Genomic DNA, 17298 nt, shown 5'->3' with positions numbered 1-17298 from the left:
TTGATGTGGTGGAAGCCAAATCCCACTGGGGAGCATAGGCCAGCAGATAGGACTGTTTGCAATGAGATGCTCCAGCTAAAGGTCACAGCACCATCCTGCTTGACACTATGCAGTCACAGTAAAACAGCAGGAACAAAACACTGCCCCTGCTTCAGACTTGGCTGAAAGCTGCTTAAGACAAGAGACTGCAGCTGGAGAAGATGCAGGAGAGTAACAGAAAACTCTGTCCATCAGCTCAAAAGGCAGTGGGCTCAGCACAGCAGCTGTAACACGGGCAAAGAAGCTGTCCACCATTTCAGTCTCTGCCAAAGGAAGTCTCCGCCAAAGGAAGTCTCCATGCCCTGGCCAATTTTCCACCGAATTGGTGGGTGGGGTGCAGGATTCGGCTCCACAGAGGCAGCAGCCGTATGTGCATAACAGCAGGCATCCTCACTTTCCCAGAGCCAGAGCACTGAGAAAAATGCAAGAGCAATAGCTCCTGTGAAAAACAAGTAGAAGATGTGGGGGGAGAAAATGCATATGCTTATTGGAGAAATTATGTCTTTGAGGTAAAGTAATATTAAAAAGGTACACCTCGATATATAAAGATGCTCGACCTAATTTTGGGGTACCATGCTACACTAATCAAAACACGATAATGACTCATGTCATAAACCACAAAGAGTAGCAAAGCATGGGGATACTACTATCAAGGTAGTTTGATAAATAGTCAATAGCATGCTGACCCTCCCTACTTTGGCTGTGAGTGTCATCTTAGCTCCCTTGTATGAAAGGTGCTGTTCAGAAAAGGCAGTCTGTCATTCACCGCATAGTCAGAAGCAATCTTATAACTTATATTGGATCAAAAAAATACTGCTTTTGCCAGAACATTTGAGTTCATCAAAGTTCTATGAAATGTTTATATATTGTGATAAAATTCTGTGGAAAATATCTCTTTCTCAGAACAAAAAATCAGGAAATTTTTTGTCTCTTCTGTGTGCTTCCCTGTACATACTTTATACCAAAGCATTCAGAAGTAGTAGATATCCAACACAGCATCATGTCAAATTATGCCTTACAGTTGATAGAGCTTTCACTGATGACGTTATCTGTCAAAACATATTATGTTCATTTATGTTTTACTGGTAGCATTTCTAAAAACAGGTCATCACAAAAGTTTACTATATTACTAATGTGAAAAGGAGATTAATTCTAGAAGTATATTTTCACTTTTAACACCACCTTTGATTCTGTATGAGAGAGTTAGCCTGTAATGATTTTTCACAATACAGAAAATTAAATTACAAAATTTCCCAGAGTGACTTAAAAAAAAATTCTTTTGCAGTGTCAATATGTGTATCTACATCAATGTGTGAGAGATGTGTTAAGAGCCAGAAAACTTCGCAGTGAACAAGAAAATCCCTTGTTTCCAATATACGAAAATGTGAATCCAGAGTATCACAGAGGTAAGTGCAAGTTTATCAAATTGTAAAGTGTTTCAAATGTGATAGCTCATTGACAATGTAATTGAGGGGGCAAACTGTGCTATCCCTTGCCGTCGATATTTGTTCTCTTCCTGGACCTTCATTTCTTCTCTGCTCTGCTCTTGTCACTCTTGCAATTACATTTTTATTTCTTCCATTAGTAGTCATTATAGCATCTCTTCTGCTCCTACCTTACCTTCATGCTCTCCCTGTCTCACACTTCATGATTCCTTTGCTGTTGGGGGAATTGAACCTCTTCCCTATCATGATACTGGCTTCCTCCTTTACCTCACCAGTGTTTACATCATCTGCTTTTGAGCACACTGAGGCCACTGGCTGGGCTCACTGGTCTCTTCTGTCGTTGATGGTTTTCAATTTCAGTCCTGAATCACCTTCATTTTCTGTTGACTGTGTGGGCTGCCTTAGGAGACTTCCCATCTGCCTAGACTAGCTAATGTGGGTGTCCAAGGCTGTGCTCTTTCCTCCTCCCCCAACTCTCCATCCTTATAGGCTCTTTTCCCTAGCCTGTGTCCAGTCCCTTGGGGATCGTCCAGTTCCTTGGGAATTGGAGGAGTAGCAAACCTGGCACTAGCACTGCCCTTCACCTCTGGTTCTCATGGCCGGAAGACCAGTCTGGAGAAGCTGTAAGGAGAGGTGGCCTGTGTGTCCTGGTCAAGCTGATTCCTAAGGGCTGTGGAAGTTTTCAGAGTCAGACAGCAGGATCTCAGTAGCTCCTCAAATTAGGACAATGGGAATTGAGATTATATGATGAGAGATCAAAATAATTTTCTTGATCTAGCCCGTAGAAATCAGAGTTGTCATCAGCAGGTGAAGCAGGACTGGAGGAGGCCAAGGGCTGAAATAACTAGGGTTCCACACGTTGGGAGTGCTAGCAAAGGCAGAGGGGGGATCTGCTCTTTAGCTGTCACATCAGTCACCAGCCAGCGCTGCTGCCACACAACCCCCTTTCAGAGCCCTGTAGTCAGCTGGCAGAGCTGAGCGTGAAGCCACCTGGGTTGTTCTATTTTTTCTAATCTCAGTTTTCCTTGCTTTCAGATGCTGTTTATTCAAGGCACTAAGAATGTTACAGGCAACTGCTTTTGTGACCACATTTGTTAACTAGGGGTTTTGTTTGGGTTTTTTAATGTATGTATTTCATGCACTAGAAAGGTGCCAGACCTTTCTGTTGAGACTGTATAATTTATTGGTCTGGTGACTTTTTTAAAAGATATATAATTTAACTGTAATAGATATTAATGTATATAATTGTATTTTGGCATTATGTAAATATGTATTTTTTCTATATTGTTTATATTAATATTAAGCTTCAGATAATACTATTTTTTTCTTATCACAGTTTTTATGAACTGTTCTACATAAACTATTTTAAATTGTATGGCTAACAGGACTGCTGCATTTGGGGCAGGTTATGTATTGGCATGTAACACACAGGAAAAATCCTATAAGGAGCACCTCATTTTTTTAAGTAGTTCAGTGTTTGTGAGATGAAATAAGCTACTATTAAGCAAGGGAACAGTAGTCCTGTATAGGAATTACAATGCTACTTTACACTTTAAACTTACTGCTTGTGATCTGATGAAAATGGGTATAACCCATAACACAATGACATACCTTTTACAGAACTCATTAACAGCCAAGCAAAACAGGGTCCACCTCACTAGAAGCAACTGTTTCAGTCCAATGTGACATAGTAGAAAAATATCAAACAACACACGCTGCCGTGAAGTCTAGCAGACCTTTCCCGCACACACATGCTTTGAGGGGAAACAGGTCACATTCTGATTTCTTTACACTGGTTTAAGCGAGCAGAATCAGACCGCAACCCGTGTCTGTGCATTTTCACTTGCGTACAATTATAATAAGAAAGGTGTTCAAGGAAACGCCTCAGACATTCACGTTAACAGACCTGTGAGGATGTGAAGTCTGGCAACTTCCATAGCTCATTAAAAACAATGCTATACCATTAAAAAAATAGAGCGATCATAAATGCATTGAAATAAAGACATATAAAGGTGTATATCCCACAGTTTATACAGCTGGCTTCGGCCTTAAGCTGCTTGCAGCATAGCTGCCTTTGCCTAAGTGGTGGTCTCCTTCGAATTCCGCTTGCATTCACAAAGGGAAAGCATGGCCCCAGCATATCTGCATAGAAAGACTCCTCCACTTAGATGTTTCCTGATGTCACCACCACAAGGGCAGCTGGAATAGAAAAAGGCTCATCAGTAAACCAGGGGATGTAGGCTGGCAGGGCTGTGCTAATCATCAAATGACTCAAAGCATTTAGTGATTAGCAAGAAGTACAATCGAAAAGCACTCACCAGGTATCCTGCCCAGCCAAGAGGATTAGGCACATCCTCTCTCCTCTGTAAAGAGGCTTCTTATTCAAGGGACTGATTTGAACACTCTGTTCAGCTATTCTTTGTCTTTATAAAATGCTCTTCAGACAAATAGAGAAGAGGCAGCACACAGTTCTTCTACATCACAAAAAGAAGGAAGAGCTTGATAGTTCTCCTTTTATATATCTATCTATACTTTACCTAGAGAAAACTTAACCTGCTGCTGAAGACAAGTGCCTAAATTCCACTTTTATTTTGGAGAGAAATAAATATTTCTGAAGGCCTCCAGAGAACCAGCCAATACACCTAAGTGCCTAAGTGAGGAACTGCTGTGGCCCTGGGCCAAGACTACTGTGATTTCACCATGACTTACTGGAGCCACACTCTCCTTGTGGTAGGAACACCTACCTGACAATGGCTGAAGAAATCTGCAAGGCAGCTCTGACATAGTTTTCTTAAATCATTCCAAAGCAGAACCAAAGCAGGACTATGCACATCCCTGTCACTCTGGTTTTCCTAGAGAGAAGGAAACAGCCTGATAGTCCCTCTTCCTTCCTGCTCCATCTGGAGTCTCATCCTTTCTTGACCCAGAATCCTTGCGTGCCTCAGAAGCCACCCTTCATATCAGCTTTCACAGCTGTTCAGAACATGTAAGCTTGGTTAACCTTTTAGGTGTCTCTGTATGAAAATACTGCTCATTCCTCTTGTACATCCTCTTTGGCCCCAGACAAACCTCAAGAGTCATCACCCTTAGTGGGATCTGAAGAAGAAGGGAACTAGCATTATAGTGGAAGCCATTTCCACAGAGGGAAATCTAAGTAAAACCACAAAGAAATGTGCAAATTTTCTGCAGGCCCCTTTTTTCTCTGTTTCCTTTGCTAGATAGATTGTAGGATAGCAAGCAAGGACAAACAAGCATGGCAGCTTTAGATCAATCATTGACCTTGCTAATAACAGCTGAACTTCGGGCATCATGAAAATTGCCATTGTGTTACGTGCACTGCATTTAGTCCTTTCTTTTTGCAGCGGTAGCTGAGGAGTGAAGATCACCATGTTAGTTACCAGCAGTACAATTACACTGTGAAGACATACCAAATGTACCCTATAAATTATCTCACACTATATATTACTGTGTCATTTTTTATGCTGAGGGAAATAGAACTCGCTCAATAATATATGATCTGAGGGCAGAATTCTGATTGTATACTATGTATGCACATTGTTCATCATTTTCAGAAAGACACACATCATTCTGCTCTTTCTTTTAACATTGTTTCTCAGCTCCCTCCTCCGCACCTAGAGAGTTCACAAATCTGCACCCAAAATGATGATGTTGTAGCAGACAGCTATTTTCATCTTTTCTCTCAGCTAATAATGGACACAGTTCATAAGCCTCCTCATCACTTAATAACATGACATATGACCTTAAACACTCTGGCACAATGCTCTTGAGCAGCTTTACATCTCTGCCTGGCCAGGTCACGCGTGAGACTGTACACACACATTATTGCTCTGGTTCTGCTTTCTAGCCAATTCTGGTCATGTGAAACCAGTGTAAATCTACTGAGAATAAGTAAAAAGTATCTATGTAGCATTTTGTTAATATAAGACACCTACTTATCAGTATAATTAATTACATTTACTGTGCCTCTAAGCTGAATAACAGGACCAATGGGAAATTGTTAATGTAACCAGAATGAACTTGAAGGAGCCTGTGTACTGAACAAAGAGAGCTCTTAAGGAAAAAGACATCCTCCGCTGAAGAGGATGTTTCTCTTTTGAACGTCCACGAATGATGTTCAGAATTCCCTTCTTGATGTTTCCCAATAATAATGTTATAAAGCAAGGCTAGTGTTGTTGCTGATCCATAAGCTAAGATTTGCACACTTGGAGCCCAGTCCTGTGAATCTCTGCATTGTCCACAAAGCTACCTGAGTACTTTCATGAAAGTCAACTGGAATGCTTGCCTGAAGAATATCATTCCACTTCTGAAGCACTTGCAGGGCTGGGCTTTTAGGTTAATTCGAATTTTTGTATTGAAAGTTATTTAATAATGAAAAAATTGTAATGTTTTTTTAATCTGTGCAATACAATTACAAGATCCACTACCGATTGTAGGAAAAAAAAAAAAAAAAGATTTTACATAGCTGGAGTTGATAAATGATATTTTTTGTTACTAATGGAACACAAAAGTGGGTGAGAGAAATAGGCATACTGTGAAGATGTCATAAAAGTGCAACTTTATACATTTTTCTCTGCTGCTATAGTTATTTATACAGCTTATATACGTGCCTAAAATTGCCAAAAATATTATTTTATGCCATGATATACTATGAATTTCCTTTCAGTTGTAGAACAGAGAAAAGAAAATGTGTGAGCTTTAAGTTTATATTATGTATTATATACAGTTATTTACGCTTTGACTTTGAAAGCAAAAAGTTAAATACTAGACAGATAGGAGTAGATGAGCACTTAGCCGTGCTCCTCAGCCTGGGAGTTAATATATGGGCTAGGGGGATGAGAACAATAACCATCTAATCACTGTATTAGCATCTCCTCCCAGGGCCACAGATAGGAGAAACACATCTGACATTCAGAGATGCAGCCTACCGCAGCCACAGCTTCACTACCAATGAGAGGCATGGTAGGTGCTTAATATTCATTCAGATTTCCTTCAGTACTTGACACGCAGTTTGTGTGAATATAATGCAATATAAAATGACAGCCACTCTCCTGATGGCCCTGTCACAGACGTTTGGGCTCTGGAGCTGTGAGCTCTGGGACCTGTAGCCCCAGGAGGCTGCAACTTTGACTAGAAGATGAGTGTGCACCCCCATACTTAGGCAGCTTGCTGTGGACCCTGTGCCCTCGACTGTCCCTCTCAGGCTGACGAAGTCAAACTCCTGACCTGTTGGTAGCACCACTATGGCCAAAGCAAACTGGTCTGTTATCAGTGACCTTGCAGATCAACAGCTAGTTCAGACTGGGATTTGGTTTTTAAGAATGGCAGGAAATAGTGGAGACTAGGGACTAGCTAAATTTAACAAATACTGTGGAATTTGGGCACATAAAGTGTCAGTGATGCTGGTAGATTGATACATATGATGATTTGGTTGTTTCTTGGTTTATTTGAAAGCTAAAGAAATACTGTAAGTAACGTCAAGTAGCTAAATATATATTGCTCTACAGCAGGGCAGTATGTTACAGTGAAAAAAACCATGATTTTGAAGTGTGGCTAGCCATAAATTCTTTGCCAGTGCCTGGAGTAAAGTGTCTGAAAAACATCTTCAGCACATATTGCACTCTCATACGCTATATAATTGCTTATATTTGTGTTCCTAACAAACACTGGGTGAACACAGAATTGTGCCACTATTGTCAATTTAATTTATGCATTTGTTCAGTATATTTTTATATTTTTAGCTACATTCAACAAATCAAATATATTTGAGTGTATTTTACACATTTTTATAAATAGTTCATGAATAAAACATTCATTTAAAAAAAAATCACGTCCTCGTCTTCTGTTTGACTGCCTTTGCATTATGGATTTTGTTGTCCTGCTGCTTAGAGAAAAGGTCATAAGTGAGTTTGATTTCAAGTGAGACGGTCTTCAGAGAACATTAAATTCATCAGAAGCCTCAGCCTGTTGGGGGAAAAGGGGCTCTGCTGTTGCCCGCTGGCCAGATTAGTGCCCATGCGGAAAGATACCGTTGTTCCCTTCACCTCCCCGGTGCTCTGCTCTCCTCCTTTAACAAACCAAATACTGTCTGGGTTATGCAATGGGTATTTGAAACAACAGTGCATCTTGAACTTGAGTGCTTGTTATTTTAGAGACATTTCGCCAGGCTGTTGTACCAATTAACACCGCGCTGGAGCTCCATCCCTGCCTACCACCCGAGGATCTGAACCGTGCTTTTTAACAAATGTATTTCTTCCCCTCCCGCTCTCCACAATGCTTAAAAACCATTAGCATTCTTGTGGGTTCAGGGTGCTTGGCAGTAGTGTGCTTATTGCCAACATTGTGTGTCTCAGTTATTCCTTGTTTGTCATCAGAAGTGTTTAGGACAAGTTAATTTTGTTTTTTTAAAAGGAAGAATGATTTATTTGCTTATATTTTGTACTGTGAACTATTTGCTGAGGGGATATGTACTGAAGGCTGAGGGAGTTGTTTGTTAGATTTTATCTTTGTGATATAAAAGCTTACCTCTGAGCCATACTCTGTCCTGATGCCAACATAGACACAAAAGAGCAGAAATAAAGATAAAATAGTGTACAGTTCATATCTCCACACAGGAGAAACATGGCTGGCATTGCAGACGAAGAAGAAATACAAGTGTTTTTACAAGGTACAGCAAGGAAACTGAAACACAGAGGGTCTCTTCTAGTTTGGCAAGAACACAGTGGTTGGTTCCCATTAAAATATTGCCAGAATCAAGTTTTTAACTTTGTTATTTTTCCGAAGTGGACCTGTTTTTTACCTGGGCTTCATACCTGTGAGCTGGCTGTTTTGTCTGGTAAGTCATTTCCTATACCAGTGCTAGATAATAATTTCCTTTTTCTGCCAGTCCCAGTCTTCGCTATCAGTTGGTTTCCTAAGCCCTATAAATAGCTGCTGATGTCAGACATCTTATAGCAGGCACGATGTGGCAATACTGATATGTCAGCAAATACCACAAGTGAAAATTCCAAGTGTTACTAACCACGCCTTTGCACATCACTCAGGTACAATACCAGTCCGAACCTGTGCAAAAACCCCCAGCAGCGAAAGAAGAAAAAAAAAAAACAGCATTCCAATTAATTTGTGGAAAATGTTGCATTTCGGAGAAGTTGCAAAAGCCAGACCTGCTTTTCCTGTTCTCGGGGTCAGCGATACGTGGGGCTGGGGGGACGCGCTCTGCAGCGGCGGCCAAGGGGCCCTGCGCGGCCGCCCGAGCGCTGGGAGGGAGGCAGCAGTGACGCCATGGTTGCCGCCGCAGCGGCTGGGCTGTATTGATCACTGAGCCACCGATGGCCGCCCCTTTGAATTGATCTCCTGGTTTTCATCACGCAAGGGCTGCGGGCGCCATCTCCAGTCCCTGGGCACGCACGCCCACGAGCATGAGGGGCAGGGCAAGGCCCAGCAGCGCTGGCAGGTGAGGGTCTTCAGGCACAAACAGCCCCGGGGCCTTTGTCGCTGCTTGTGTCTGCAGGAACAGACGTGTGTGCCTCACGCTTTTTGGGGTCTGGCTCCTGCAGGTGTCTGATGTCCTCTTTATACCCAAGTCAGGTGCTAACTGTCATCCGCATCATGCGAAACCTCGCCACAACAAGTGGCTTTGCTTGGGACGAGGGATGGTCCCTGCTCCCAGAGGCATGGAGTAGTCAGCAGCACCGAGCAGGCATGCAGACCACAAAGTATTTAAGTCTCCAGGCAAAACGTTACCTTAGCACCTACAGCCTTGTTGTTGCAGAGGTCTTGGGGGCCCCAAAGGAGGCCCAAGTCCCCCTGAGGGCTGTCACTGACCAGGCAGGGTCCCTGCCACCAGCTCAGGGAGGGTCCACGACGAGCTCTTCCCTTCCCACCCTTCCTGACCCAAATCCCAACTGGAAAGGGTGGCAGGAGCACGTCCTAGCCCCCGGAGATGCTCCAGATGGGCACACACAGCTTCAGGGGTCAAAGAGAGAGGAAACTACGAGGAAGCCCAGCTGGGGCTCAGCACCGCCATGGTTCCTCCCTCCATGCTGAGGCCTTCCACCACTGAGCTACGGGACCACAGCACATGGGGGTCACTGCAGAGGTGCACGGTGGGGACCTGCCGGCTCTGCCAGCTGGCAATGCTGTGCGACCGCTGCCTCCCCTCCTCCCACCAGGGCACACCTCCCCGCCGGTGCCCCCGTCCCCAGGCTGGCAGGGATCTGCGTGCTCCAGAGGGACGAGAGCATGAGACCGCTGCCAAGAGCCAGGCCGAGAGGGCGACAGCCGTGGCCTTGTGCAGCAGCCGAATGCCGGGCACTGAGCGATGCTGGCAAGTGCTGCGGCGGCTGGGCCAGACATTTTCGTACAGGGCCTTCGCTGCACTCATGCCAAAATCCCTGCCAAGTTACATGCCGTGTCCTTGCTTGTCTTTGCTGTTCAAGCACCCAGGCCTGCTTATGCGCCAACAATAGCGGAGAGCAGCTGGAGCAGCTACCTCTTACAGAGATAAAGGCAGAGTTTTCCTGCTCTCCCCGCAGCAGTGAGGCCACACAACCTGGTTGTCAGGTGCCACCTGAGACCTGCAATTCGAGTCCTCTCAGGACAAGAAGGAGCCCAAACCCAAGTATCTCTGCCCCTACAAATCTTCACCCATTGCTCAAGGAGAGGCACTGTTCTCTCTAAAAGACAGGGCATAGGCATAAAGGGGTGAGCTGAGTGAGCCTCTCCTAGACGGACATGTCTCACGGCAGCCCTGTTTCACAGGACAGCTCTCATGGATGCTTTTTCTATGTACCTGTCTCAGCTGGGCTAGTTTGCCTTAACACTAAACATGTTTCACTGAGCGATGCCCAAGTGCACCCTCCTGCATAGGTCCAAAACCTGGGCAGAAGAAAGCTGATGATCAAGTTAACGTAACACCTCCATAAAAACACTTTGGTGGGTTTTCAGGAGCATAAATTTGGCTTTGGTCTGGTCTTTCTTTCTTGTGGAGAACAACGTACATTCATTAAGTCCTTTTCTCCACTTCTAGTGGAGCTGTGGCATTTCCATCAGCTCAGAAACAATTGCTTTGCCCCTTGGATGTGGGAGTCAGGCACCTAGATAGTATTGAGTTATACGTGTTCCCCAGGGCCCTGTGGTGGGGCCAGTTCTGTTTAATATATTTATCAATGATCTGGATGAGGGGATCGAGTGCACCCTCAGTAAGTTTGCAGATGACACCAAGTAGTGTAGGAGTGTTGATCTGCTGGAGGGTAGGAAGGCTCTGCAGAGGGATCTGGACAGGCTGGATCGATGGGCTGGGGCCAGCTGTATGAGGTTCAACAAGGCTAAGTGCAAGGTCCTGCACTTGGGTCACAACAACCCCATGCAACGCTACAGGCTTGGGGAAGAGTGGCTGGAAAGCTGCCCAGTAGAGAAGGACCTGGGGGTGTTGGTTGACAGCCAGCTGAATATGAGCCAGCAGTGTGCCCAGGTGGCCAAGAAGGCCAACAGCATCCTGGCTTGTATCAGAAATAGTGTGGCCAGCAGGACTAGGGAAGTGATCGTGCCCCTGTACTCGGCACTGATGAGGCCACACCTCAAATACTGTGTTCAGTTTTGGGCCCCTCGCTCCAAGAGAGACATTGAGGTGCTGGAGCGTGTCCAGAGAAGGGCAACGGAGCTGGGGAAGGGTCTGGAGCACAAGTCTTATGAGGAGTGGCTGAGGGAACTGGGGATGTTTAGCCTGGAGAAAAGGAGGCTCGGGGGATACCTTATTGCTCTCTACAGCTACCTGAAAGGAGGCTGTAGAGAGGTGGGGGTCGGTCTCTTCTCCCAAGTAACAAATAATAGGATGAGAGGAAATGGCCTCAAGTTGCGCCAGGGGAGGTTTACATTGGGTATTAGGAAAAATTTCTTCACAAAAGGGTTGTCAAGCATTGGAACAGGCTGCCCAGGGAAGTGGTAGAGTCACCATCCCTGGAGGTATTTAAAAGACATGTAGATGTGGTGCTTAGGGACATGGTGTAGTGGTGGTCTTGGTAGTGTTAGGTTTATGGTTGGACTCGATGATCTTAAAGGTCTTTTCCAACTGTGGTGAGTTGACCCTGGCTGAATGCCAGGTGCCCACCAAGCTGTTCTATCACTCCCCTCCTCAGCTGGACAGGGGAGAGAAAATATTAAAAAAGGCTCGTGGGTCGAGGTAAGGACAGGGAGATCATTCAGCAATTACCATCATGGGCAAAACAGACTCAACTCAGGGAAACTAATTTAATTTATTACCAATCAAATCAGAGTTGGATAATGAGAAATAAAACCAAACCTTAAAACACGTTCCCCCCACCCCTCCCTTCTTCCCAGGCTTAACTTTACTCCTGATTTTCTTTACCTCCTCCCCCTGAGCAGCGCATGGGGACAGGGAATGGGGGTTGCGGTCAGTTCATCACACGTTGTCTCTGCCGCTCCTTCCTCCTCAGGGGGAGGACTCCTCACACTCCTCCCCTGCTCCAGCGTGGGGTCCCTCCCACCGGAGACAGTCCTCCATGAACTTCTCCAACGTGAGTCCTTCCCACGGGCTGCAGTTCTTCATGAACTGCTCCAGCGTGGGTCCCTTCCACGGGGTGCAGTCCTTCAGGAACAGACTGCTCCAGCGTGGGTCCCCCACAGGGTCACAAGTCCTGCCAGCAAACCTGCTCCAGCGTGGGCTCTTCTCTCTCCATGGGGCCACAGCCTCCTTCAGGTGCATCCACCTGCTCTGGTGTGGGTTCCTCCGCGGGCTGCAGGTGGATATCTGCTCCACCATTAACCTCCATGGGCTGCAGGGGGACAGCCTGCCTCACCATGGTCTTCACCACGGGCTGCAGGGGAATCTCTGCTCTGGTGCCTGGAGCACCTCCTCGCCCTCCTTCTTCACTGACCTTGGTGTCTGCAGGGTTGTTTCTCTCACATATTCTCACTCCTCTCTTCTGGCTGCTGTGTCGCAGCAGCTTTTTCCCCTTCTTAAACACGTTATCATCACAGAGGTGCTACCACCATCGCTGATGGGCTTGGCCTTGGTCAGCGGTGGGTCCATCTTGGAGCCGACTGGCATTGGCTCTATCAGACATAGGGGAAGCTTTTAGCAGCTCTTCGCAGAAGCCACCTCTGTAACCCCCACCACCAAAACCTTGCCACACAAAACCAATACACCAACCTAAATGATTCTATGATTCCATTATTCTATGCCATATACAGGCTGCACTCCAGAGGCACTGACCAAGCCACTACTTAACCCTAGCTCCCTCCATCTCCTCAGACCTTTTGTGGCACTTGCCTCTGGCATCTCAGGTCTGAAGTACCTTCTGGAGAAGCTCATTGACTGTGGAGAAAGAGCAAACACCAAGAGTGTTTCCATCTGATCACACACAAACATTTCCAGCAGAGAGATGTCTGTCTGGGGTAATCATCCCGGACTGCCCTTATGACTGCTTATCCCCAGGCAGCCAAAGGGAGTTGAAAGAACCATACCCCAGAAGTGTCTGTCTCTCATCAAAGACACAGAAAGCGGTTAGATTGTCAAAGCAGTCATCTAAGTAGACATCTATAGTGCCGAATGTAGACATCCATGGGCTTAAATGAACTCGTTACTATCCCTGCATCCCAGTCACATTTGGGGATGGACTAGGAGTTGACCATCTTCACCCTGCCCAATGGAGGTGGTCCTGGAGCCTCCTCGGGGGCTTCAGACCCTTGCAGCTCTGCAGGAGCTGCTCCTCATTTTCAGAATAAAGCTCTGAAATTAAGTGATGCCCTTTGGAGTCACATTCAGAGGTCTGCTGCTAAACTAAGACCAAGCCCAGCTCTCATACTAGTTCAGCTTCTTCCCCAAGCCTGCAACTGGTGAGCATGAGAGATTTGCAGCCGAAGTGCCGTCACTGGTCATCAGAGTAGCAAAGTACTGGCGGAAAATAGTGCCAGAGACCTCTTCAGAGAGGAATGCAACTGCGTTGGGTGGCTCCACAGGACACTAACACTAGATCCCTTCATCAGTCTGCAAGCACGAAGGAATTGGCAGGGAATACGTATTCCTTTAGAAATTCTCCCTGTCCTTGGCATAGACACACACACACATATATGTCAATAGGGATGGGAATATATTTCACATCCATTTGTTTGCATTGCCACATGATGCAAAGTTATGAAAATTGTTTTCATTTTGCAAACTTATTATTAGAAGTTTTAAAAATTATCTGTTCCCACTATAATCCTGCAGTCTCTCCCGCTCTCCTTGGATACATGAGACAAACACATCAGGTTTTTGCCCGCGCTAAGTTTGAGGCTCTAGCGCAGCCAGCAGAGAAAGAAGGCCCTTCAATTTTGTTTTCCATTCCACAGAGAGTAAAGAATCCTGAAATTAAAAAAGAGACTAGTGGCATTATGGATAAGAAAGCCCAAACTTCCTGGAAAATCAAACACAGACCAGATGGCATGTAGTAAAACTACCCAAATAGATTTGGTATGAGCTGAGCTACACTGTAAAAACACAGAGTAAAAAATAATTGGATGCAGAAAGCAAATTGAAGGTGGTCAGAATGCTCCACACAGCTTGGCTAGGGAAGAAAATGTTATGCAAATAAAGGACAGCTACAGAAAGGTCCATGTGTTAATTGGGGGCATTTCTCCTGCCTGTCAATAACTAAAGTAGCAGTAATGAAACCACTAGGAGAAAAAGAAGATGGATGCTTGCAAAGGCAATAAAGAGGTATATAATGTCCAAAGTATCAAGCAGATGAGAAAGGATATGCTTAAGACACCATGCATGATAAATGCCAGCATCTTGTTATCTTATCACTGGATCTGAAAGACACCTGGAGCCAAATTATTTGTGAGAATCTGACTTCAAGAGAAAGAACTGGCAGAAACTAAATTAATTAATGCCCTACAGATCTGTGCTGGAAAGGTTGGAGAGCACTAAAAATATCAAAGGAGCCTGTTTCTTACACATCATGGCAATTAGATCTGGTCAGGCTGTGACAAATTTTCTGTAAACGTTCTGGTGAACAAGCAACTCCCTCAGCCCCTCCAGCAGCTCCCAGGGTGGTTGAAATCTTGCCTTTAAGATGCCCGAAATGGCAAAAATGGAGGAGGGAAAAAGCAAAAGCAAGAGCTGGTGTCAAGTACATCGTGGTTGATGAACCAGGGCAGTAGGAAAATTTCAGATACTTGACTTGGCAATGTTCTTGAGCACAGATTTCTGTTTGCTTTTTTGGGATTAGACCTAAACATCTTGTTGTACTGAGTCCATTAGCAGAAAAGGAGAAAAGACAGAAAATATGGTGAGTGAACTTCTATGGTGAGTGAACCTCAGACAAGTGTTCTTGTCTGAGGAAGACACATTCATTTCAGTGGGGAAAAATGCACATACATCCACACTGGCATGGGAAGGCAGCTAGGAAGAAGGGTAAAGCCACAAAAGACCTCCACCAACTTTGTGGTGACATCTTTTATTTAATTTCCTTTCTCTATCCAACACTCTGTCAGAGACCAGATGAAAGAAAAGCCTGTGAAGGACCATACAGTGTGATTGCAGGGGCCAGACCCCATCATCCTCCGAGCGGGGGGCTGAGCTGCTGAGATCATGCACTGCAAGCGGGAGCACATGCACGTTGCCCAGGAGGTCCTTGCACCGAGGTGGGACGCACTCCTCCTTCCTCACTCAGCCTCACCAGGGGAAACCACACTGGAAATGTCTGTGCGAGCTGCTGCTGTCCCCGAGGAAGCAGCTCTCGCCTGCCTCCTCCTTTCCGGCCCCTGTGCCGCCCACATCCCTCTGCTTGTTGCTACTCGGCGCAACAGACTGGGGAAGTGATCTGTGTTAAAATTACCTTGTCAACAACAAAAACAAATGGCTATTTTTAATCTCCCCAGTCTGTTGCAGGAGAGAGTGTCTGAGGTTTTCATGCAGCTGCGGGCTGGCAGGGCATGGGTTGTCAGACATTGCTCTTTTTGCTTCTTGGACCTTTCCCCACTCCCTTAGCCCACCTGCTCTGGCAGAGCCTGACCTGCTCCTCACAAGTCCCACCAGGCTGCTCCCAGAAAACGAGACTCCAACCCAGCTCAGTCCCCAACCTGCCACCTACATTTGTGAGGAACAGGAACGATGGATTTGAAAAAAAGTGGATCTAACCCTGGCTTTCCCATAGGTGCAAGTGTGCCCAAAGACTGGGAACCAGCCTCAAAGAAGAGGGGACCAGAGAAAGGGAAAGAAAAGCTCTGGACAGCAGGAGGAGGATGGATATTGGTTCATGTCCTGTGTTATGCCAAGCGCACGAAACCCCAATGCAGTGGGACTCTGTTCCCTGCATGGACCTCCTCCAGGGAGACGGGCAAGCTGAGGGTCCACTTGTTAGTGTGACCAGGTCCCCTTTGCTCCTGAAATGCCACTTTACGTCTTCCAGTACCCGCACTCTGAAAGGGAGAACTGGGTGCAGAGACTTCACAAACAAATTTCCCTTGCCTACATCTCCATATCCTCCCCCCTCTAGTTCTTATCTCAGTAATTAAATTATGCAGCTGAGGAAAGTGATTTGGAAAACAGATGGTATGCAAGATGCTATAGAAAACAGTGGTGCATTTTAAACCTTACAGCAGAGACAGAGACAGATTTGGGTGGTATATGGGCCTTGAAGTAACTGAACTTCAAAGGCTGCTCGTGCAATGGCCTTTAACCAGAAGAAATGAATGGCCCTCTAGCCTCCAATTTGATACTCACAATTAAGTATTAAAATCAAGCTTTTCCCCAAACATTGTGGCTGGTCTAATTTGCCACCCTAGTTGGTGTGACCTAACCATGGTTCCTGGTAAATGTCAATGGTAGGAAATACGGAATTTGGGCAAGATGGGATTCTGAAGCAAGCAGTTTAGCCTAGCACTAGTCTGAAAAGTAAAGGAGAATAACACACAAAAAAGCAGATGATTAATTAATCTATGCAAGGCTCTAAGCCCATTCTCCCACTGTCCTCCTTACATTTAAGACCATGGCATGAACTCAACGGGGCAGGGCTGGGTGAGGACCAGGTGCCACAGTTGCTGGCAGCGTGAATGCCATGTCTCCAGACCTGCTGGCGAAGCACCACATTGTGGGAGCCCGCCACTGCCTCCTGGCCTCTGCACGCCCAGCGGGAAAGGGGAACGGGAGCTCTTTTGCCAACGTCGCTGAGGAAAGGGGTTTGCCAAGGGCATCTGCCTGTGGATCAGCATTAAAAACGTCTTCACTCAAAAGTTAGATGGTAAAAGAGATTGTGCTAGCTTGTGTTGGATGGGGCTGCTGCCTCTTTCCAGGAAAATGGCATGGTCATCAAATCCCACCCTCTGAAACTGTGCTGGAGATTGCCTTGTTGTAATGAAAACCATCACGAGAGGAGCTAGGGGAGCCCTACGGCTGGCAGCTGTTTCCACCACTGAGTATATTTCCACACAAAGCTGGAGGTAATTCTCAGAGAGACTAATAAATTGAACATAAAGAGTTTAAACTGTCCGGATAAATAATGGCAGATGTTTAGGGAAGGAATAACAGGCAAAAGTATGAGTTATGCGGTGCCTGAAGTTCAAAGAAAATTAGATCAAACTGCGAGGGCATTGTTCAGAGGAACAGTAAGGGATAAAGCGAACAGGGGAGGGAGGAAGGGAAGGAAAAGCTGCCTCCCTTCCCTTGGATGCATGACTACCACCCCCAGCTAGCACGGCAAACCACCGCTTCATTGCCAAACTCGCATCCAGCGCTTGCGGTGGAAGCAGAAGCAAGCGCTGCCATTTGCAATCACACATCCCGGCCTGCAGA

General features: G+C 45.8%; 1 protein-coding gene across 1 annotated transcript in view; it reads left to right on the top strand.

The window, feature by feature from the left end:
* PTPRB (protein tyrosine phosphatase receptor type B) overlaps positions 1 to 7292 on the top strand; it is a 50631-nt gene extending 43339 nt beyond the window's left edge. Inside the window, exons 31-32 of the mRNA XM_072863539.1 lie at positions 1325 to 1445; positions 2520 to 7292. Coding sequence (XP_072719640.1) covers positions 1325 to 1445; positions 2520 to 2542 — 144 coding nt within the window. The 3' untranslated portion in view covers positions 2543 to 7292. The remainder of the gene's footprint in view (positions 1 to 1324; positions 1446 to 2519) is intronic.
* The last annotated feature ends 10006 nt before the right edge of the window (positions 7293 to 17298 follow it).

This window comes from Ciconia boyciana, chromosome 1 (genome assembly GCF_034638445.1).
Source record: "Ciconia boyciana chromosome 1, ASM3463844v1, whole genome shotgun sequence".
Lineage (NCBI taxonomy): Eukaryota > Metazoa > Chordata > Aves > Ciconiiformes > Ciconiidae > Ciconia > Ciconia boyciana.
Note: the sequence above shows the minus strand (reverse complement) of the source record. Positions and strands in the feature narration are given on the sequence as shown.